A 20929-nucleotide genomic window follows, 5' to 3' on the forward strand; every position below is an offset into this window, starting at 1 on the left:
ATTCATTCAATTTTCTCCCATTGGAGAGCCCTGGTGCAGCCCCACCTCGTTCTCCACTACTGGGGATGGGTGCACAGGCTGAGCCCCGGTTTGAGAACCTATCCTGCATGGTTCTCTTGCCCTACAGTCTGTGGGGTGAGGACAGAGCCCTGCCATGCCCCCTGCAGCTCCTCTACCCTTTACAGGCAGGGAGGTCCTGCCTGGCCCAGGGCTCACTTTAGCAGGAGGATGCTTGGATGCTCCTGAGCTGCTCTTCCTGCTGCTGCCTTCCCGGGGCCCCCCACGGCTGGGTTTGGGTGGTGGTTTGTGGGTTTTTTTTTCAATCCAGAAGCCAAGGCACTGTGTGTCTGGTCTCTCCTGTCTCTCTCTCACACCTCACCACCGCTTGTCACATCCATTTCCCCTGCTGCCTCTCTCGGCTCTGGCTCCGGCGGCAGCAGTCAGCCTGATTGCAGCCCGGCGCTGCGTGGCTGCGAGCTGCCGCCTGCCAGGCTGACGCTGCTCCCCCTGGCCTGGCAAACGTGATGAGGATTTGGGATGAGGGTTTGGGATGCCCTGTCTGAAGGCATCCAGCCAACACACGTGATGGAGCAGGGAGCCTTTGTGTCCCCTGCTCACGGCCGGGTGCGTTCAGCAGACCTGAGACCTGCTGCGTGCTGCTGCTCCTCCTCTCCTTTGTAAGCAGCTGAAACATCCCCAGATGAGCTTGCAGCTGGCAAATGGGCCACAGAGCAGCTTCTCCAGCCAGCTCTAACCAAGAGAAGCCTTCCACGTGTCTTGTGGCTTCTCTGTTCCCCATAGCCCGAGTGGGAAAGAGCAGACCAGCAGCGTGAGAGCAGGTGATGGGAACCCTGTGTGCAGCCGGGGGTGGCTGGCTCTGCTCCTCACCAGGTGCCTGTCAGAGGCTGAAGAAGTAACACTGCAGCCCTTTAGGGAGGTCTGCCCCAAAGCTTTCCAGTGTCTCTTTTTGCTCCTTTCCCCCTCCTCTCCCTCTCCTTTCCCCCTCCTCTCCCTCTCCTTTCCCCCTCCCTCTCCCTCTCCCCCTCCCTCTCCTTTCCCCCTCCCTCTCCTTTCCCCCTCCCTCTCCTTTCCCCCTCCCTCTCCTTTCCCCCTCCCTCTCCCTCTCCCTCTCCTTTCCCTCTCCTTTCCCTCTCCCTCTCCTTTCCCCCTCCCTCTCCCCCTCCCTCTCCTTTCCCCCTCCCTCTCCCCCTCCCTCTCCTTTCCCCCTCCCTCTCCCTCTCCCTCTCCTTTCCCCCTCCCTCTCCCTCTCCCTCTCCTTTCCCTCTCCTTTCCCTCTCCCTCTCCTTTCCCCCTCCCCCTTTCCTCCTCCTTTCCTCCCCCTTTCCTCTCCTCTCCCTCCTCATGCTCTCCTCCTCCTCTCCTCTTTCTCTTCCTTCATGCTGTCAGAACACCTGGAAGTGGGGCATTGAAGGGAGGTTGGAGCTTGGTGGTGTCACTGCTGAGAGGAAGGTTTCTCAGCTACCTGAGACGTTGGCAGGTGTCTGGGGGCTCACATCTGCTCGAGGATTCTTGCTGAGGGGAGAGATGCAAACCTCTGCTTGCCCTTGCAGCACGCCTGGGCTGCATGCTGGTATCTGCATCACCAGGGGAGGAAGGGAAGGCCTTCAGAATGTCCTGGGGACATCACAGGAGGAAGCCACACCCCAGGTAGCTATGTGTACACAGCTGGAGTCTCTTTGTGTTATCAGCTGGGTTCAAACCCTTCCTATTGTCTCAGAGCTGTGGTGGCTGTTGTCTAATAGGCATAGTCTGGAGCTGCTGCTTCTGAGCCAGTTGAGATGCACATTGGTGTTGGGGAACTCATACTGTTGGGGAACCCTTTCAGTCAAGAAGTTTTTTCCTATTGGCCAACCTAAACCTCTCCTGGGGCAGCCTGAGGCCCTTTCCTCTCCTCCTATCCCTTGTTACCAAGGAAATGAGACCAACCCCCAGCTGGCTACAGTCTTCTTTCTGGGAGCAGTAGAGAGCAATGAGGTCTCCCCTTAGCCTCCTCTTCTCCAGACTCAACACCCCCAGCTCCCTCAGCTGCTCCTCCCCAGCCCTGTTCCCCAGACCCTTCCCCAGCTTTCTTACCCTTCTCTGGACCTGCTCCAGCCCCTCAATGTCCTCCTTGGAGTGAGAAGCCCTAAACTAAACCCAGGATTTGAGGTGTGGCCCCAGCAGTGCCCAGGAGAGGAGCACCATCCCTGTTCTGCTCCTGCTGGCCACACTATTGCTGATCCAGGCCAGGATGCTGGTGGCCTTCTTGGGCATTTGTGCACATGCTGGCTCATGTTCAGATGGCTGTTGACACCTCTGGGCTGCATTCAGAGGAGTGTGTCTCCTCCCCCTCTACTCTGCCCTGCTGAGGCCACACCTGGAATATTGCATCCAGCTCTGGGCTCCCCAGCTCAGGAGGGACAGGGATCTGCTGGAGACAGTCCAAGGGAGGGCTGCAAGGATGCTGAAGGGACTGCAGCACTGCCTGGGGAGGAGAGGCTGAGAGCCCTGGGGCTGTTCAGTCTGGAGAAGAGAAGGCTGAGAGGGGATTTAATAAATGTCTATCAATATCTGAGGGCTGGGGGCAGGAGGGAGGGGACAGGCACAGGGACAGGCTCTGCTCAGCTGCACCCTGGGGTAGGACAAGGGGTAATGGATATAAACTCCAGCCCAGGAGGTTCCACCTCAGCATGAGGAGGAACCTCTTCCCTGTGAGGCTCCCAGAGCCCTGGAGCAGGCTGCCCAGAGAGGTTGTGGAGTCTCCTGCTCTGGAGCCTTTCCAGCCCCATCTGGATGTATTCCTGTGTGACCTGTGCTGGGTTCTCTGCTCCTGCTCTGGCAGGGGGGTTGGACTCAATGTCCTCCTGAGGTCCCTTCCGAGCCCTCCTGTGAGTCTGTGATCCATGGCTGGGTGTGTGTGCCCCATCAGCAGGGCTGGGATTCCATCATGGAGCCAAAGGCTTAGTGCAGCATCTCCTGCTGTCCTTGGTCGTGCTGGGTTAGACCTTACCTCCAGGCACCTCCCTGCAGCCTGGAGGTAACCCCTGATGTCTGCTCTGAGCTCACAAAGCCTGTGCAGAGGGGAGGGGAGGGATGAGGCATGAAAGGTCCACAGACAGCGCAGACAGCTCCAGGTTAGGAGCTTCCCCTCAGATGTGACTCTCCTCTTCCAGCACAGGGGCTGCCCCTCTGCTCCCACACCTGCACACAAAGCCACCCAGCCAGAGGGCAATGCCCATTCAGGTCTTGGCCCCACATTTCCCCACAGCTGCCTTGGACAGATGCTGTGGGGCTCCCAGAGTGGTCTGGGGGGGCAGAGGTCCCAGGAAGGTGTTGGTGCCACAGGACCAAGGGTGAGAAGGCCACCCTGGCTTCTGTTCTGCTCTGGCTGGGAAAGCTGAGCCCACCCAGCCCAGCCCATGGCCAGCTCTGCAGGGAGAGCAGCTGGCTGGGGTGGGCAGGGAGATGGAGCTGCCTCCCAACCGACCTCAGCACCCTTGCCTGTGTTCTGGGTCACACAAGTGAGCAGGAGCCCTCATTCCTAAGCTTTAGCACGGGCTTAGGAGGAAGGAACAAGGTCTGCTCTATTAAACCTGCTGGGAAAAAAAGGCCCAATGGGTGGTGCAGGGCATCCAAAGTTCTCTTGGAGCAACTTCTAGTGCTTGGCACTCTTCTTCTTCTTCTTCTCAATCAGCTGCAGCCCCTGCTTCTTGATGTACTCCCGGGAGGGGACATGGCCGTGGCCCTTGTCAGCAAAAGTCAAGTCTGGAGTAGAGAGTGGAGAGGAGCAGGCTTGGGAGAGGGCCTGTGGGACCACCTCTGTTGTGCCCTCATGAAGAGGTGGCACAGTTTTGAGGGCTGGTGGCATCCCAGAGGCCTTGTGGCGAACCCTTGGGCACAGGCACTGCTGACTCTCTCTTCCAGCCCACCACCACCCCCCAGTCTCCCAGGGTGAGCTGCAGGGTCTGGTGATGCTGTTGCCCATCCTCAGCTTCCCATAAAGAGGTCTGGAGCTGCAGGGTGGTGGTACAGCTCCAATAGCTCATTGTCTCCACCAAGAGCATCAAGCAGGAGGAGGTCAGAGGCAGGGCTAAGTGCTGAAGTCCTGCTTGCTCTGCACAGCCAGGGGCTTGTGAAGGTGAGGGTCTCCCTCCTCGCCCTGTGACACCTCTCCTCCTTCCTGCTGTGGGTCGACACTCACCCCCCCACCAGCTGCCTTTGTTCTCCCCTGTTCCCACCCAAACCCACCACCTGTGCTTGCAGACAAAACCAGCCCCAGGGTCTGGAGGCAGTTCATGAGTTGGGGTTAAGGATGTCCAGAAGTCCCTGTGGGCAGGAGCTGGGACAGTCCCTGTGGGGCATGGCCCTGCTCTGCCCTCCTACCTTGGATGCTGCTGTCTGAGTCCTCCAAGGAGATCTTCAGATTCTGTGGATCATTTGTGGCTGCTTTCTCCAAGAGATTTCTGACCTTGGTGAATGTCTGTGAAGGACACCCTGGGTTACTAGCTGGAGGGGAGCTGAATGTCACAGCCCAAAGGGTGCCCCACCTTGACCGCCCCCCAGAGGGGACACCCTGCAGTGCCACCCAAGCCTGAGCTCTTCTCTGGGGCCACCTCCCTCCTCCCAGCCGGGAGAACAGCTTGGCAGGAGCTGTCCAGGAGAGCTCCATGCAGGTGCTCAAAGCCCAGAGCAGGGATGTGGCCTCCACACACCTCATTGTCCTCGTCAGGGCCGTGAGTGTCTGGGGGCAGGTCAGCCACCCTCCGCAGCAGGAACTGCAGCTTCTGCTGGCACTGCCGCAGCTTCTCCTCCGCCTCCGTGGCCTCAGCTGAATCATCCTGGAGTCAGAAGGAGGAGACCACCACCTTGGTGGGGGAAATGAGCCACCTGGGGTGATGGGGGCTGCACCAGGCGTCACCATCCTGCGCAGCAGCTGGGGCCAGCCGGGGCCACGCTCGCCCCAGTGCCCCGCGGGTACCTGCTCGGGCAGGGTGATGCCCCCCAGGCGGGCACTGAGGCTGTTGATGCCGCTTTCAAACTCAAGCAGGAGCTCCTGGTTCCTCAGCACCCGGCCTTGCAGCTGCCGCAGCCGAGCCTCCTCCCTCTGCAGGTTCATCCTCCTCTCCTCCTCCAGCTGCCTGAAGCCAACCACGCTCACATGCCCCAGCCGCAGCGGGGACCCCCCGAATCTGCTGCCCAAGCCGCCCGGGCTGCCTCCCTCCTCCCACTGCAGAGCAGAGATGCTGCCTGCAGCCCAGCCCCATGCTGCTGGTACCACCTCCCATGCCCAGGGGAGGAGCGAGAGTCCTCCTGCTGACACTGTGAGGGCTTTAGAGGAACACCCTGCTCAGGAAAGCTCCTGGGGCAGAAGCCAGGGGTGGCTGCAAGTGGGATGGAGAGAGGGATGCCCTGTTGGGACACCTCTGACACACAGTCGTCCTCCCTAAGGATGGTGGCCCAGCTGACAGGAGTGCCCCTGAGGCCAGCAGCACCTGGTTGTGCTGGGGGGCTGGTGAAACATCAGCTCAGCCAGCTTCAGCTCCAGCTCCTTCAGTGTCTCCTTCAGCTGCTCCTTCTTCTCCTTGCTCTCCTTGATGCACTGCTCCAGGTCTGCTGAGCACTTCTGCTGTGCCAGGAACCTGCTGGGGATGTCCTGGCCAGGGCAGAGCATGAGGACTCAGCCCATGGCACTCCTGCAGGGTACAGGATCTGGGGCCATGGCCTTGAGGAGCTCTCTGCACCACGGAGCATTGCCAGCTCACATCATGCAGAGGAGCAGCTCCATCCCTGCCCACACAGGAGGGGCTCTGGGGAGTTGCAGGAGCAGAGGAGAGCAGAGAACTCCCCAGTGAGACAATGTGAGCAGAGAGGTCTCATCTCCCTGGGACCTGAGCAGCCCTGGGGCTCCCAGGGGATGGGTTTTGGCATTACCCAGAGGCAGGAGCACTGCACCACGGCCTTGGCCCTCTGCACCTCCTCTGTCACCCGGGCCTCATGCTCCAGCTGCATCTTGGTGGCCTTTGTGTCAGCATCTGGGGTGGGAGGGAAGCATCAGGGAAGGACATCTGCAGCTGTGCCCCCTTCCAGCCCCCTGCAGCCCACCAGGCACTCACCCACCAGTGGTTCCTGATGTAAGTCCGTGGTGAGGTCATACCTGGATTGCTGCAAGGATGTTCATGGTCACCCTCTGAGCTGCTGGCACTGGGGGGGAGCTGGCCCTGCAGCACCCCCTCCCCCTCCATGGGAGGCTTGGCACTGAGCCCTGCCCTCTGCCCACAGCCCTGCCCGTGCCAGGTCCCCCCCAGCTCACCTCTATCCTTGCCCTGGCTTCCTTCAGCCACTGCCTGTCAATGGGAACCCTGGCAGAGGCCAGGGAGTGGAACCTGAGCTCTCTCTCCTTGACGAACTGAGCTTCCACCTTGGCCATGTCCTCCTGCAGCACACCAGAGAAAGGAGCACCACAGAATCCCAGAATGGTTTGGGCTGGAAGGGACCTTGAAAGCTCATCTAGTCCAACCCCCCCTGCACCCAGCAGGGACATCCCTGCTCAGAGCCCCAAGCAACCTGACCTGGGATGGTTCCAGGGCTGGGGCAGCTCCCACCTCTGTGGGCAACCTGGGCCAGGCTCTCACCACCCTCATATCTAGTCTAAATCTCCCTCTTTTAGTTTCAAACCACCACCCCTTGTCCTGTGGGGTTGCTACAGCTGGGATGGACCTTTGTGAGGCAGCTGAGCTTCTGGGAGGGCCAGCTTCCAAAATTATCCCTCCCTCCACCTCCCTGGGGGAACAGGCTGGGAAGGACACCAGGCAGCAAGGGCTGGATGATGGAGCATGCTGTCTTCACCATGGCTGGTGCTTCAGGGGGCCTGGCCCATCAATGAGTAGAGTAGAATAGAATAGAATAGAATAGAATAGAATAGAATAGAATAGATCAGGTTGGAACCCAGGAGGAGCTGTGAGGGCATCTGGGTGCTGTGGGCAAGCCCTGCTCAGTCTCTGTTTCTGCAGGAAGCCTCCTCAGTTCAGGTGTGTGGTGCCATCTGTGGGCTCTGGAGGGTGGGAAGGGGCCCCAAGAGGCTTCAGATCATCTCACCTTGGTTATATGAGTGGTTCTGAGGGTGTCAGAGGCCATGAGCTCCATGTCTTCCAGCTCCCCATGGTACAGGTTGGCTGTCCCACACAGGAGGTCCAGATGGCTAGGCAGGTGGGCCAGCTCCTGGGACACAGGGAGCCAGAGCCTGTCACCTCCCCAAGCCTCGGGGGCAGCTCACACTGTTGCAGGGGAGGGGGTGAAGCAGGAGGAGCTGGCTGGTCCAGGAGGGCATCCTGCCAGCATCCCCCTTTGGGCACCTGATGGCCTTTGCAGGGCTAGCAGGTGGGATGATGACAGAGAGAGGAGGAGCTCACCTTTCTCAGGACCTCCCCTAGCCCCAGGTACAGGGCTGTCACCTTCTCCCCAGCCCGGCCTTTCGTCAGCATCTTCTCAATGCTGTTCTCCACCTGGTGAATCACCTGGGGCAGAGATGGGGGGGGGGGGGGGGGGGGGTGATAAGGGGCCACTCAGAGCCCACCCAGGGGTGCAGGGGTTGGAAGAGTGTCCTGTGTACCTGCAGCTGGTCCTGGTTGTCATCCACCTCAACGTCCTGCAGCTGCTGCAGGCACCTCTGCAGCTGCTCCCGGGCCTGGCTCCGCTGCCTCACCTGGTACAGCAGCAGGTTGCACAACTTCACCTGGTCATAGATTTCATCCTGAAGCTCCTCCTGGGCTGCCTGGATGGATAAGTTCACCAGGTTGGAGACAGGGCTCACCAGGCACTCATAGAAGAAGGAATTCCTGCCTGCAGGAGAACTCCCCCCCGCTCCCAGGCAGAGCTGGGGGTGCTGGGATGTGGCTCCAGGACATCACTGCTCCCTGGCAGGACCTGGGCTGGGGGAGCTTTGCTCTAGGGGGGGTGGTTGGGGCAAGGCAGAGGGGAGCATCTGCTGATGGCAGTGGTGGGTTGGGCTTGGGGACCCTGCAGAAGGCAGACCTAGGGCTGGGTGTCAATAATATTGACTGGTGCCCCAGCTGTGGGGGCTGGCACAGAGCGCTGGCACCGCTCTGTCCCTGCCCCCGGGGCAAAGGCAGCTCTGTGGGGCCACTGCCTCCATCTCCATGAGCTGCTAACCAGGTCATAACCTTGGGGCAGGCAGTGAAGGGCAGAGGCAGCATCTCTCTGCAAGGGGTACAGCTGGACACCACGGGAATCCAGACAGCCCTGGGCACATGCAGAGTGGCACAGCCAGGAGCTCTGCTGGCACAAAGGATGTGCTCAGGGAGCTAGAGGAGGACCTGCACGGATGGGACCCGTGGTGGAAAGGGACTCATGGGACCACACATGAGCACTTTGTGCCTTGTGGTATCCTTGTGCAGCAGGCACCTGGTCTCTCCAGCATGCACTGCTCTTCCAAGCATCCCCAGAGCCCCAGCCCCCCGTGGACGGCTTGTGCCCTCCCGAGCCCGTTGTTACCTCTGCTGTCCTGCTGGTGAAGGCCATGTCCGAGTGCTCCCGTGCTCCAAAGACCTTAGAGACAGCGAGCTTCCTGCTCTGGGGGCAGGAGAGGGCTCTCTCCACCTGTGGGCAAGGGAACCTGTGCTGTGCACCGGTCGCCTGCTGCTGCTGCCCCATGCTGCCTGCTGCGGGGAGAGGAGCGGCACGGGGCAGGGGTGCAGCACCCAGGACCTGCTGGTACCTTCTGGAGGGCTTCCAGGGCTTGGCTGTCCTCCTGCATCAGCTCACGCAGGCCGGGGAGCAGCTCTCCGTTCTGGCTGAGCTTTTCCTCACACCATTGGGTGAAGAATTTCCTGCCTTGCTCTGAAGGACATGGAAGAAGCACGGAGCCACAGACTTGGTTTGGTTGGAAAAGCCCTCTGAGATCACCCACCAGCAACCCAGCACCAGTGGGACCACTAAAACAACTCCCCAAGGGCCATGGCCACGTTTCTTGAACACCTCCAGGGATGGTAACTCCACCACCTCCCTGGGCAGCCTGTTCCAACCCCTGGCAACTCTTGCAGGGAAGAAATTTTTCCTGATCTCCAACCTAAACCTCCCCTGGCACAATTAAGGTGCTGTTGGTACTGTGCAGGGTGATGGAGGGACCAAGAACCAGCACCCCCCCCCCCCCCCCCAGCCTCCCCCTGCCTCAGGTCACAGAATCAATGAGCCAGCAGTGTGCCCAGCTGGCCAAGAAGGCCAAGGGCATCCTGGCCTGTATCAGGAAGAGTGTGGCCAGCAGGAGTAGGGAGGTCATTGTGCTCTGTGCTCAGCACTGCTGAGGCCACACCTTGAGTCCTGTGTCCAGTTCTGGGCTCCTCAGGTTAGGAAAGATGTTGAGATGCTGGAAGGTGTCCAGAGAAGGGCAAGAAAGCTGGGGAGGGGTCTGGAGCACAGCCCTGTGAGGAGAGGCTGAGGGAGCTGGGGTTGCTTAGCCTGCAGAAGAGGAGGCTCAGGGGAGACCTTCTTGCTCTCTCCAACTCCCTGAAGGGAGGTTGTAGGCAGGTGGGGGTTGGTCTCTTCTCCCAGGCAACCAGCAGCAGAACAAGAGGACACAATCTCAAGCTGTGCCAGGGGAAGTTTAGGCTGGAGGTGAGGAGAAAAGTTCTTCCCAGAGAGAGTTGTTAGCCATTGGGATGTGCTGCCCAGGGAGGTGGTGGAGTCCCCATCCCTGGAGGTGTTGAAGAGGGGATTGGATGTGGCACTTGGAGCCATGGTTACGTCATGAGGTCTGTGGTGGACTTGATGATCTTGGAGGTCTCTTCCAACCTGGTTGATTCTGTGATTCTGTGAATCCAACCAAGGTTGGAAGAGACCTCCAAGATCATCAAGTCCAGCTGATCACCCAAGCCTAACCCAAGAAGCCCAAGGGGCAGCACCTTGCAAGCCTATGACGGCACACAGCTCCGGGACGCGCTGGCTGAGGTTCTTCTCCTGTCTCTGCATGGTGCTTGGGCCCTCCAGGCTGGCTGTGTGAGGGGCAGCCATCGTGGCTCCCCTGCCCACTGGAGACATTGCCATCATGGCTCAGCTGCCCACTGATGTCACCAAGCTGTGACCACAGAGCAGCAGAACCGTTGCTGTGGTGCCTCCAGCTGCTTCAGGCCATCCACCTCCTACTTGCCCATCGCCTCCCACTTGACCTCTGCTGCCCACAGCTCTTTCCACTTCTGCAGGGAGCAGGTTAGTGAATAAGCAATGATGGAGCTCTCTGAGGTAGCCCCCAGGCAGGGTGGGCAGCTGGGATCCCAGCTCTGTTTCCTATCACCATGGCTACGGCACTCAGAACCCACCCTGCCTCGGGAACTCTCCAAGGCTCACCAGAAACAGGGTGAGGAGAGTTGCAGGGTCACTAGGTTGTCAAGGCTTTGGGCTGGGCTGGGTGTTAACCCTCTGATCATCTTTGTGGCCTCTTCCGGACCTGCTCCAGGAGCTCCAGGTCCCCTCCTATGCTGGGGACACCAGCACTGGATGCAGTACTGCAGGTGGGGGTCTCACTAGAGCAGAGGGGCAGAACCACTTCCCAGTTAGCTCTGCTCTGACTCAGAGCAGGACACTGGTGCCCACTTGCAGGCAGACACACCAGCAGAGCTCTCCTGGAAGCTGCCAGCTTGGCTGGAATGGCCTAGAGAGAGAGCTCAGTAAAGCAGAGTTAATGAGCTAGGAAAGGCTTGCACAGGGAGTCAGGCTCCTGTTGGGACTGGGAAGGACACAGCAGCTACCAGTTCTGGCATTTATTTAGGTGTTCACCACATGCTCTTGCTGCACTACAAGTATGACAGGAAATGCAAGCATGTACATTCATTTGATGAGAAATAAAGGCCAGCTCCTCTTCCCAAAGGAACCCCTGGGGGGGCAGAAAAAGGCTTTGCAAGGAAACTGCCTCCCGAGCATCAAGCTCATCAGCCAGCTTAGATTAAGCTTCTGTGCCTCAAGCTCTTTCACCTGCAGCCATCCTGCTGTGCTCCAGGGTCTGAACACAGAAGACAAAGAAGTTCTAGGATGGTGCCATCAAGTTTTACCCACACAGCATCACCTGAGGCTCTTGCCCAGGGTCTCCTTTGCTGATGTATTATTTAGTGCTAAGTGGCAGTGAGAAGCTAAAGGGCAGCATTGATCCCCTTCAGTGCTCCAGGAAAGGAACAGGAAGAGGTGGCCAGCTGGAAACCCAGCAGCTGAGGGCTTGCAGGCAGGAGGAATCTCACCAAGCTGATCATGTATGCAGAGATCTCCATGCTGAGGCTGTCTCCTCGGGGCCAATACAGTAACTAGGCCACTCTCTTCCCCAGGCAGCATTTGAGATCACCTTGGGGGAAAAAGAAAGCACCTGACAGTGGATAGGATGGTTCAGGAAGCTCCATTTCACTGGTCCTCAGCAAAGTTCCACAGTGGCAAGTGCTTCCAAAGTGTCACTGCAGAACTGCAACCCAGCTGTGCCCAAGCTCCTGTCAGGAGACTGCTGAGGAAAACAGCTGCCAAGAGGAAGCTTTTGATCAAGGATCTAGCCCTGAAGGTCACTCAAGCAGCCAAACCTCTACTCCTCCAGCTGACTTCATCTCTCCCTGCTTCAGTTACAGAAAATCCACAAGGTGTCAGTGGTAGGAAGGAAAAGGTCCCACCAGGATCTGTTTAACTGCCCTAGAACAGGCAGTGTCCTGCACTCAGAGCATCAGCAGCAAACAATGAACTCAGCGCGGGCTGGAGAGATGCAGCCCTTGGCTACCTGCAGCTCCTGGCGTGCTGCATACCCTCAGCATGGGAGCAGGTCCAGAGCACTAAAGGCTTCCTAAATGCCTGCTGGTTTAGCTTGCAGTCCCCCCAAACACAGACTGTGCCTGGTGGTTTGTATTTTTAGCATCTCCTTCCCCAGCTGTTGTGGATCTCCAGGAAAAAAGGGAGGCCAAGCTCAACTTCAAGGCATTTGTTTTAAGATGGCTGAAAGAAGACTCCACAGAATTACCAAGAGCCACATCCTGTGCCTCAGCAGCTGGCTGCAGATTGTGTGTGTGTGTGTATACTAGAAAGCAGCAGAAAGAGACAAGAGGATAAAGGAGAACTGCCAGGATTGTCCTCTGTCAGGCTGGGGGGGAGAAAAGGGCACACACAAACAGTTACCTCTGGGGCACGAGGGCCCAACACAAACCTGTCTCCATGGCCAGGGGGCACCGCTGCCTGCCTGCTCCAGATTCCTTTTGTCACCAAAGGAGAAGAGCTCACACTCACCCTTCAGCCCTCAGAAAGGCAGAGAGAGCTTCTGGATGGTTAACAAAAATAATGACTTTATTTCTGTCTCTAGAATATATATAAATAGATGCTCAGCCTTTTGCATTTGCTGCAGCTCAAGAGATTTGATCAATAAGTTATCTGGAGGACCCTTTTGGTTCCTTCCCCTCCCTCCCCTAAGTCAGCAAGTCCTCTTACAGCCAGGGAAAAGAAAATCTGTAGGAAAGCTCCTTGAAATGACTCCAATTATCAAGCAGCCAACCATGGAAGTCTCAGTGAACTTTCATGCTGCCAAGAGGAAAGAATAGAATAGAGTAGAATAGAGTAGAGTAGAGTAGAATAGAATAGAATAGAATAGAATAGAATAGAATAGGAATGGAATAGAATTAACCAGGTTGGTAGAGACCTTTGAGATCATCAAGTCCAACCTCTCACCCAGCACCATCTGATCAACTAAACCATGGCACCAAGTGCCTCATCCAATCCCTTCTTGAACACCTCCAGGGATGGGGACTCCACCACCTCCCCAAGCAGCACATCCCAACGGCCAATCACTCTTTCTATGAAGAATTTCTTCCTCACCTCCAGCCTAAACCTCCCCTGGCACAGCTTGAGACTGTGTCCTCTTGTTCTGGTGCTGCTTGCCTGGGAGAAGAGACCAACCCCCTCCTGGCTATAACCTCCCTTCAGAGAGTTGGAGAGAGCAAGAAGGTCTCCCCTGAGCCTCCTCTTCTGCAGGCTAAGCAACCCCAGCTCCCTCAGCCTCTCCTCCCAGGGCTGTGCTCCAGACCCCTCCCCAGCCTCCTTGCCCTTCTCTGGACACATTCAAGTGTCTCAATGTCCTTCTTAAATTGAGGAGCCCAGAACTGGACACAGGACTCAAGGTCCTAGATGGGGTTTAGACACTCTTCACCTCTTTAGAGGTGCAAATGCAGCTCCCTTGTCCTAAGGCAACCCTCCTCCCATCCAAACCCCACCCCCCCTATGCCACCTTCCACTCCACGCCTGACGATTTGCCGTAAAACCAGCTGGCAGCGTGGCGACCAAACACTCTGCAACAGCAACCCTCCAAGCAAACCAAAGCTGGGCCAACCTCCCTGCCATGTTACAAACTCTTTCACACAGCCCTGACACAAAAGGCTCCCCCAGGCAAAGCCATTTGCAAACCAAGCCAGTGTCACACGAGTTAGAAGAACAAAAACCACCCCAACCAACCCCCACTGCATGGACAAATCCCAAGGGATCAGTGTCAGAATGTATTTGGCAGCAAGAGATGGGGGAAAAAAAAACCATGAAGGCCTAAGAGAAGAGAGGGGCTGAGGCCAGGGCTTCTGCAGGGTGCTGCTTCCATCACTCCAGCTTTTCGTCTCCTTCCTCCACGTCTTTCAGGCTGAGCACTTCCAGAGCTCCTTTGCCTTTGGTCTCGCTGCGGACCAGCTCATCCAGCTCCCTGAAGCAGCCAGGGTCAATAAGGCACACCTGAAATGGTCCACAGGGCAATGGTCAAACAGCAGCACTGGATTTGCAGCAGCCCCTTCCCAAGCTCTGCCATGAAAACTTCAGTTTTAAAAGGAAAAAAGAGGGTTTAGTTCCTAAGGAGGACCCTGCAGAGCGGCCGAGTGAGTTCCACCACCCTCTCCATCCTGTTCAGTAGCTTTGTTGATGATCTGGAGGAGGGCACTGAGTCCATCAGCAGTAAATGTGCAGATGACACCAAGCTGGGGCAGGAGTTGATCTGTTAGAGGGTAGAAGAGCTCTGCAGAGGGACCTTGCCAGGCTGCACAGATGGGTAGAGGCCAAGGGCAGGAGACTGAACACATCCAAGTGCCAGGTTCTGCACATTGACCACAACAACCCCAGGTAGTGCTACAGGCTGGGGGCAGAGTGGCTGAGAGCAGCCAGGCAGAGAGGGACCTGGGGGGACTGGTCAATGGTAGGCTGAACATGAGCCTGCAGTGTGCCCAGGTGGCCAAGATGGCCAATGGCATCCTGGCCTGCATCAGGAAGAGTGTGGCCAGCAGGAGCAGGGAAGTCATTGTGCCCTGTGCTCAGCACTGCTGAGGCCACACCTTGAGTCCTGTGTCCAGTTCTGGGCTCCTCAGTTTAAGGACATTGAGACTCTGGAAGGTGTCCAGAGAAGGGCAATGAGGCTGGGGAGGGGTCTGGAGCACAGCCCTGGGAGGAGAGGCTGAGGGAGCTGGGGTTGCTTAGCCTGGGGAAGAGGAGGCTCAGGGGAGACCTTCTTGCTCTCTCCAACTCCCTGAAGGGAGGTTGTAGCCAGGTGGGGGTTGGGCTCTTCTCCCAGGCAAGCAGCACCAGAACAAGAGGACACAGGCCCAAGCTGTGGCAGGGGAGGTTTAGGCTGGATGTTAGGAAGAAATTCTTCCCAGCAAGAGAGATTGGCCATTGGGATGTGCTGCTTGGGGACGTGGTTGAGTCCCCATCCCTGGAGGTGTTTAGGAAGAGCCTGGATGAGGCACTTGGTGCCATGGTTTAGTTGATGAGATGGAGTTGGGTGATGGGTTGGGCTTGATGACCTCACAGACCTTTTCCACCCTGCTCAATTCTGTACTGTCCATCACCTCCCCTTGCTGGGCATTGAGAGATTCTAAGCTCTTCTCAGAAAGGTTTTTACTACTGCCCAAGGACTGGTTTCATCACTTACAATTTCCAGCTGCTCATGGAAGTCTTCACTCTCAATAACTTTAATCAGAGGCTTGAGCCTCTCTTTCAGTTTCTTGCCCTCCTTAAGTGGAAGGATGAATCTCAGCCTCATGTGAGCACGTTCGATTTGCATCGTCTCCTTCAACTGCCTGATCACTTCCAGTGCCTGTGGGGACATGAAGAAGAAAGAGCATTTACACTGCTCTGGAAAACCCACCACACACCCCAAGACCTCCAATCCCTTCCATTGCCTTCATGGAACCATTCTGAATGGGACAGACCTCTAAGCTCATCCAGTCCAACCGTTCTCTATCTCTGCCAAGGCTGCTGCTAAACCATGGCCCTCAGCACCACATCTCTGCCTCCTGGAAACGCCTCCACCTCTTCCTAACATCCAATCTGAATCTACCCACTCCTAATTTGGCTACTTCCCCCTCCCCCCCAGCTGTATCACCACCCAACACCCTAAAAAGTCCCTCCCAGGCTTTCTTGTAGCCCCCTTCAGATACTGGAAGGCCATAATAAGGTCCTTCCTGGAGCCTTCTCCTCTCCAGACTTATGAAAACTGTACCATAGCATAGCATAGCATAGCACAGAACAGAACAGAGCAGAGCAGAATAGAGTGGAGTGGAGTAGAGTAGAGTAGAGTAGAATAGAATTGAATAGAATAGAATAGAATTAACCAGGTTGGAGTAGAGTAGAGTAGAGTAGAGTAGAGTAGAGTAGAGTAGAGTAGAATAGAATTAACCAGGTTGGAGTAGAGTAGAGTAGAGTAGAATAGAATAGAATAGAATAGAATAAACCAGGTTGGAAAAGACCTCAGAGATCATCAAGTCCAACCTCTCACCCAACACCATCCAATCAACTAAACCATGGCACCAAGTGCCTCATCCAGGCTCTTCCTAAATACTTCCAATGATGGTGACTCCACCACCTCCCTGGGCAGCCCAGTGCAATGGGCAATCTCTCTGTCTGGGAAGAATTTCTTCCTCACCTCCAGCCTAAACCTCCCCTGGCACAGCTTGAGACTGTGTCCTCTTGTGCTGCTGCTGGTTACCTGGGAGAAGAGCCCAACCCCCACCTGGCTACAACCTCCCTTCAGGGAGTTGGAGAGAGCAAGAAGGTCTCCCCTGAGCCTCCTCTTCTGCAGGCTAAGCAACCCCAGAAGCTGCTTGCAGCCAGCATTCAGCTGCCAGGGGGCTGAGCAATCCCTCTGTGGGCTTTGGACCACGGGGCTTTGCTGAGCCCTCTGCCACTGCCAACAGAGACACTGCACTTGGAAAGACTACAGCTCTGAGCAGGAGCTGACTGGGAGAGGAGCAGAGGAAAACCAACCTGCTGCTTTGTGCTCTTGTTGGGTTTGACAGAGTAGTGAATGTCCTTCATGGCTCTCTCTATCAGGATGACTGTGTATGGCCTCTTGGTCTCGGGGTTCACACACTTGTCGGCCACGATGGTGGCGATGTCCCGGAACATCTGCTCCAGCTGCGTGTGCCTCTCTTTGTCTGACACCTGCAGCTCCCCCTTGGACAGGATCTGAACAGCAAACACAAAGGAAAGAAAGGTTATAAGCATCACACCTCTGACCAAAGAGCAAGCACTCCAACAACTCAGTTACATTTCATTGCTTGAACGGATTCGTTGGATGTGGGGGGAAAGAGCAATCAGTTAGGATAGGATAGGATAGGGTAGGGTAGGGTAGGGTAGGGCAGGGTAGGGCAGGGTAGGGTAGGATAGGATAGGACAGGATAGAATAGAATAGGATAGAATTAACCAGGTTGGAAAAGACCTCAGAGATCATCAAGTCCAACCTGTCACCCAACACCATCTCATCAACTAAAGTTGGAACCAAGTGCCTCATCCAGGCTCTTCCTAAACACCTCCAGGGATGGGGACTCCACCACCTCCCCAAGCAGCACATCCCAATGGCCAATCTCTCTCTGTATGAAGAATTTCTTCCTAACATCCAGCCTGAACCTCCCCTGGCACAGCTTGAGACTGTGTCCTCTTGTTCTGGTGCTGCTTGCCTGGGAGAAGAGACCAACCCCCACCTGGCTACAACCTCCCTGCAGGGAGTTGGAGAGAGCAAGAAGGTCTCCCCTGAGCCTCCTCTTCTGCAGGCTAAGCAACCCCAGCTCCCTCAGCCTCTCCTCCCAGGGCTGTGCTCCAGACCCCTCCCCAGCTTTGTTGCCCTTCTCTGGACACTTCAAGTCTCTCAATGTCCTTCCTAACCTGAGGAGCCCAGAACTGGACACAGGACTCAAGGTGTGACCTCAGCAGTGCTGAGCACAGGGCACAATGACTTCCCTGCACCACTGAAAAGATCCTGGCACCTTCTTCTTGACAGCCACCCTTCAGATATTTGTAAACATTGATAACATGGCCTCTCAGTCTTCTCCTCTCCAGAGTAAACAGCCCCAGGACTCTCAGCCTGTCCTCCTCACAGAGAGGCTCCAGTCCCTCCATACAGCAGCACTGTATTTTGTGAAGAGCTTTCATTATCAACCAATCTAGCACATCCATGTGATCCTCAGGGAAGACATTCAGAAAGCCTCCTCTGAGCTTTGTTTTCAAAGCAAAGGGAGTGAAACTTACCATCTTGCAGATTTCTGTTTGGTCATCTGTCCCAAATGCTTGGACCAGATCTTCCTTTTTCGCCACCTGCCCTTTGGAAACGTTGACAAACACTGTGTGTGTCTGCAGGACCTCATCCAGATCTTTCTCCCTGGAGAATGGAATAGAATAGAATTAACCAGGCTGGAAAAGATCTCAGAGATTATCAAGTCCAAGCTATCAACCAGCACCATCTCATCAACTAAACCATGGCACCAAGTGCCTCATCCAGGCTCTTCCTAAGCACCTCCAGGGATGATGACTCCCCCACCTCCCTGGGCAGCACATCCCAATGGCCAACAACCCCTCCCCAGCTTTGTTGCCCTTCTCTGAACACCTTCCAGCAGCTCAACATCTTTCCTAACCTGAGGAGCCCAGAACTGGACACAGGACTCAAGGTGTGGCCTCAGCAGTGTTGAGCACAGGGCACAATGACTTCCCTGCTCCTGCTGGCCACACTCTTCCTGATGCAGCCCAGGATGCCCTTGGCCTTCTTGGCCACCTGGGCACAGCTGCTGTCCACCAGTACCCCCAGGTCCCTCTCTGCCTGGCTGCTCTCAGCCACTCTGCCCCCAGCCTGTAGCACTGCCTGGGGTTGCTGTGGCCAATGTGCAGAACCTGGCACTTGGATGTGTTCAGTCTTCTGCCCTTGGACTCTGCTCATCTGCCCAGCCTGGCAAGGTCCCTCTGCAGAGCTCTCCTACCCTCTAAGAGATCAACTCCTGCCCCCAGCTTGGTGCCTTCTGCAAACTTACTGATGATGGACTCAACCCCCTTGTCCAGATCATCAATAAAGATACTGAAGAGCAGATTGGGGTAGGGTTAGAGAAGCTGCTAGGTCAGCAATGCAAGAAAGCACACAGGAGCTTTTAGCGACGACGCACAAGTCCTGCTGCCAAGGGCTGAATCACGAGAGCCTGGAAACTTCTGTCACCGAAACGTCAACAGAGGGGAAGGGCAGGGGCACCACACAGCGCCCCGGGGTGCTCCCTCCCCCTTCCCTGCTCCGCACCGTGATTCACAGCTGGCTCCCACCCGAACTCGCTGCCTCTCTCCACACCCGGCCCCACACCGGCCTCTCCCCCTCGTCATAACCAGGTCCCGACAGGGCCCTCCCCAGCCCCTCCATATGCAGGCCCCACACGAGCCTCCTCCTCCTCCTCCTCCTCTCCCGAGCTCTCCCCGCAGCCGGGCCTCACACCACCGCCCTCCTCTGACTCCCTCCATAGTCGAGGCCCACACGGCTCTCGCCGCCGCCCCAATCAGGGCCCCATAGTGGCCTCCCCCTAAGCCCTGCTCCCCTCGGCCGGGCCCCGGCGGCGGCTGCCGGCGACTCACGCTCCGCTGCGCCATCCCATGACCTTGTTGCGGTAGCAGGCGATCTCGAAGCGCTTCCCGCCGCGCCGAGCCCGCACCACGGCCACGTTTGTGAGGCGGATCTGGTTGGTGGGGGTGAAGATGGACATGGCGGCGGCGGCGGCGGCGGCGGCGGCGGCGGCGGCGGCGGCGGCTTCCCCGGCGCCGGGCGAGCGCGGGGCTGAGGGGGCGCTGCCGCCCCACGCTGCCTCCCCATTGGGCGGCGCTGCGCTATGCCCGCCCGCTGGCGCACCAACAAAAGGCGTCCGGAGGGAAACAGGCAGGGGTGGCGGCGGTGGTGGCCGGCCGGAAGGGGAAAGAGAAGCGCGTGGCGCATGGCCTGAGGAGAGGGGGTTCCGCTAGTGGGGAGCGGGCATGGAGGGCCGGGGTGAGTGCGAGGGCTGTGTCTGGGGGGCTCAGCCGTGAGGGAGGGGTGCGTGTGGGGGGCAATAACCCTCATGTCGGTCCCTCGGGGGGGCTGTACCTGGGGGACTCACGCCGGAGGGCTCAGTCCTGGGAGTTACCTGTCCAGGGGGCTCCAAACCGCGAGGGAGGTGTCGGAGGGGCGGGGAGCGGGGGGCTTGCAACCGTAAGGAAGAACTCTGTGTGGTGTGGAAAGAGGGAGGGATGCACCTCAGGGGGGACATGACCAGGAGGGGGTGTGCACGTGGGGTGCAGCTGCGGGGAGGGATAACCGTGAGGGATGTGTCCGAGTGTCGGCTAATAACGGGGGGGGGAATAACGGGGAGGGGGACGGGGAGAGGGGGAGGAATAACGGGTTGGCGGAAATAACGGGGGCGGGGATAGGGAGAGAGGGAGGAATAACGGGGGGGGCAGTAACGGGGAGAGGGGTGTGGGGGGATAGTTATTTGGGGAAGGGGTCATAACATTAAGAGGCAATGTCTGGGTGGGGGTAATAACCATGAGGGAAGGGGGTAATAATAGTGAGGGGGTAACCAGCTCCTGAGGTCTGCATGTGTTGGGTCTGTGCAGAGCCAAGGCCAGCAGGATACAGTGGGTGCTTCCCAAGGGCTTGCTCTTGTGCCACCCTCAAATAGAGTGTCCAGTTCTGGTGTCCATGGAGCAAGTCAAGAGGAGGGTCCCAAGGTTGATCCAAGGGCTGGAGCACCTCTGCTGTGAGGGTGGGCTGAGGGAGTTGGTTTTTTTCCCAGCCTGGAGAAGAGAAGGCTTTGGGAGGGACCTCAGAGCTGCCTTCCAATACCTAAAGGGATCCTACAGGAAGGCTGCAGGGGGACTCTTCATCAGGGTGTTCAGTGATGGGACAAGGGGGGATGGTTTGAAGCTGGGGGAGAGCAGGGTCAGACTGGATCTCAGAACTTTAGTACAAGGGTGGGGAGACCCTGGAACAGGCTGCCCAGGGAGGCTGTGGGTGTCTCCTCCCTGGAGGTGCTCAAGGCTGGGTTGGATGAGGCTTTGAGCAACCAGGGCTGGTTGAGAGGTGTCCTTGCCCATGGCAGGAAGGTTGGAGTAGGGGATCTCTGAGGTACTTTCCAACCCAAGCCATGCTCTGACTTTTTACCTCCAGACACTTGCACAGCACAGAAGTTCCCTGTGTTGCCTTAGACCAGACCCTGCCAGTCCAAGAATGAACCCAGAGTTTCTTTGTGGCAGTCTAAAAATACTAGCTTGGATGCACAGAGAGAACTCAGCTGACACCTCTGAGGAGGCAAAAAGCTCCTGTGATCAGCTGATTTTGTTGTCTTTAGCCAAAAGCTGCTTCCTGCAGAGCCAAGGGAATAGCTAATGGCATCAAACTGGGTACTGGTTTTTGTGTGTGCCCATTATGACCTCCTCCTGTAGGAATCACCTTGTGCTAAATCTGATTTCTCCTAGGTTTGGATACCTCAGTGGATGCATGGAACTTCTTCTCTACTTCCCTGGTGTCCTTATGGCTGCAGAGGTTTTATATCTATGCTGCTGTTGCTTTGGGGCTCAGCATTTGGCTCATCATTCACTTCACCACCACCACAGGAAAAAAGGAGGTAACTGAAGAGGTAGGAAGAGCCCCAAAATC

General features: G+C 57.1%; 3 protein-coding genes across 3 annotated transcripts in view; 1 reads left to right on the forward strand and 2 right to left on the reverse strand.

The window, feature by feature from the left end:
- Positions 1-3655: 3655 nt before the first annotated feature.
- On the reverse strand, positions 3656-10055 carry CCDC183 (coiled-coil domain containing 183). The gene is made up of 14 exons (XM_054166985.1): positions 9918-10055; positions 8735-8856; positions 8502-8616; positions 7610-7839; positions 7410-7514; positions 7096-7218; positions 6311-6433; positions 6114-6162; positions 5932-6032; positions 5493-5653; positions 4979-5153; positions 4713-4838; positions 4384-4480; positions 3656-3765 (listed from the first exon to the last, which is right to left on the reverse strand). The coding sequence occupies exons 1-14, from the start codon at positions 10051-10053 to the stop codon at positions 3656-3658; spliced, it is 1773 nt and encodes a 590-aa protein (XP_054022960.1). The 5' UTR covers positions 10054-10055.
- A 3188-nt stretch (positions 10056-13243) lies between these two features.
- SBDS (SBDS ribosome maturation factor) lies at positions 13244-19025 on the reverse strand. Its single transcript, XM_054166612.1, has 5 exons — positions 18877-19025; positions 17521-17650; positions 16261-16461; positions 14927-15091; positions 13244-13740 (listed from the first exon to the last, which is right to left on the reverse strand). Exons 1-5 carry the CDS (start codon positions 19002-19004, stop codon positions 13612-13614), a joined length of 753 nt encoding a protein of 250 aa, XP_054022587.1. The 5' UTR covers positions 19005-19025; the 3' UTR covers positions 13244-13611.
- Positions 19026-19269: 244 nt separating this feature from the next.
- The window catches only part of LOC104300243 (S-adenosyl-L-methionine-dependent tRNA 4-demethylwyosine synthase TYW1), a 114171-nt gene continuing 112511 nt past the window's right edge, over positions 19270-20929 (forward strand). The window contains exons 1-2 of the mRNA XM_054166986.1: positions 19270-19282; positions 20749-20897. Of these exons, the coding sequence (XP_054022961.1) occupies positions 19270-19282; positions 20749-20897 (162 nt within the window). The remainder of the gene's footprint in view (positions 19283-20748; positions 20898-20929) is intronic.

This window comes from Dryobates pubescens, chromosome 13 (genome assembly GCF_014839835.1).
Source record: "Dryobates pubescens isolate bDryPub1 chromosome 13, bDryPub1.pri, whole genome shotgun sequence".
Classification (NCBI taxonomy): Eukaryota; Metazoa; Chordata; class Aves; order Piciformes; family Picidae; genus Dryobates; species Dryobates pubescens.

What these genes read in the sequence shown, in the direction of transcription:
- SBDS (XM_054166612.1), bottom strand. Translation starts at nt 19,004, where the DNA reads ATGTCCATCTTCACCCCCACCAACCAGATCCGCCTCACAAACGTGGCC. An exon ending in AAACAGAAATCTGCAAGATG is followed by an intron (nt 16,462 to 17,520) that starts GTAAGTTTCACT and finishes TTTGCTGTTCAG; the next exon opens with ATCCTGTCCAAGGGGGAGCT. An exon ending in TCCATGAGCAGCTGGAAATT is followed by an intron (nt 13,741 to 14,926) that starts GTAAGTGATGAA and finishes GGACCATTTCAG; the next exon opens with GTGTGCCTTATTGACCCTGG.
- CCDC183 (XM_054166985.1), bottom strand. Translation starts at nt 10,053, where the DNA reads ATGTCTCCAGTGGGCAGGGGAGCCACGATGGCTGCCCCTCACACAGCC. An exon ending in ACATCAGGAACCACTGGTGG is followed by an intron (nt 6,033 to 6,113) that starts GTGAGTGCCTGG and finishes CTCCCACCCCAG; the next exon opens with ATGCTGACACAAAGGCCACC. An exon ending in TGCAGTGCTCCTGCCTCTGG is followed by an intron (nt 5,654 to 5,931) that starts GTAATGCCAAAA and finishes TGCCCTGGCCAG; the next exon opens with GACATCCCCAGCAGGTTCCT.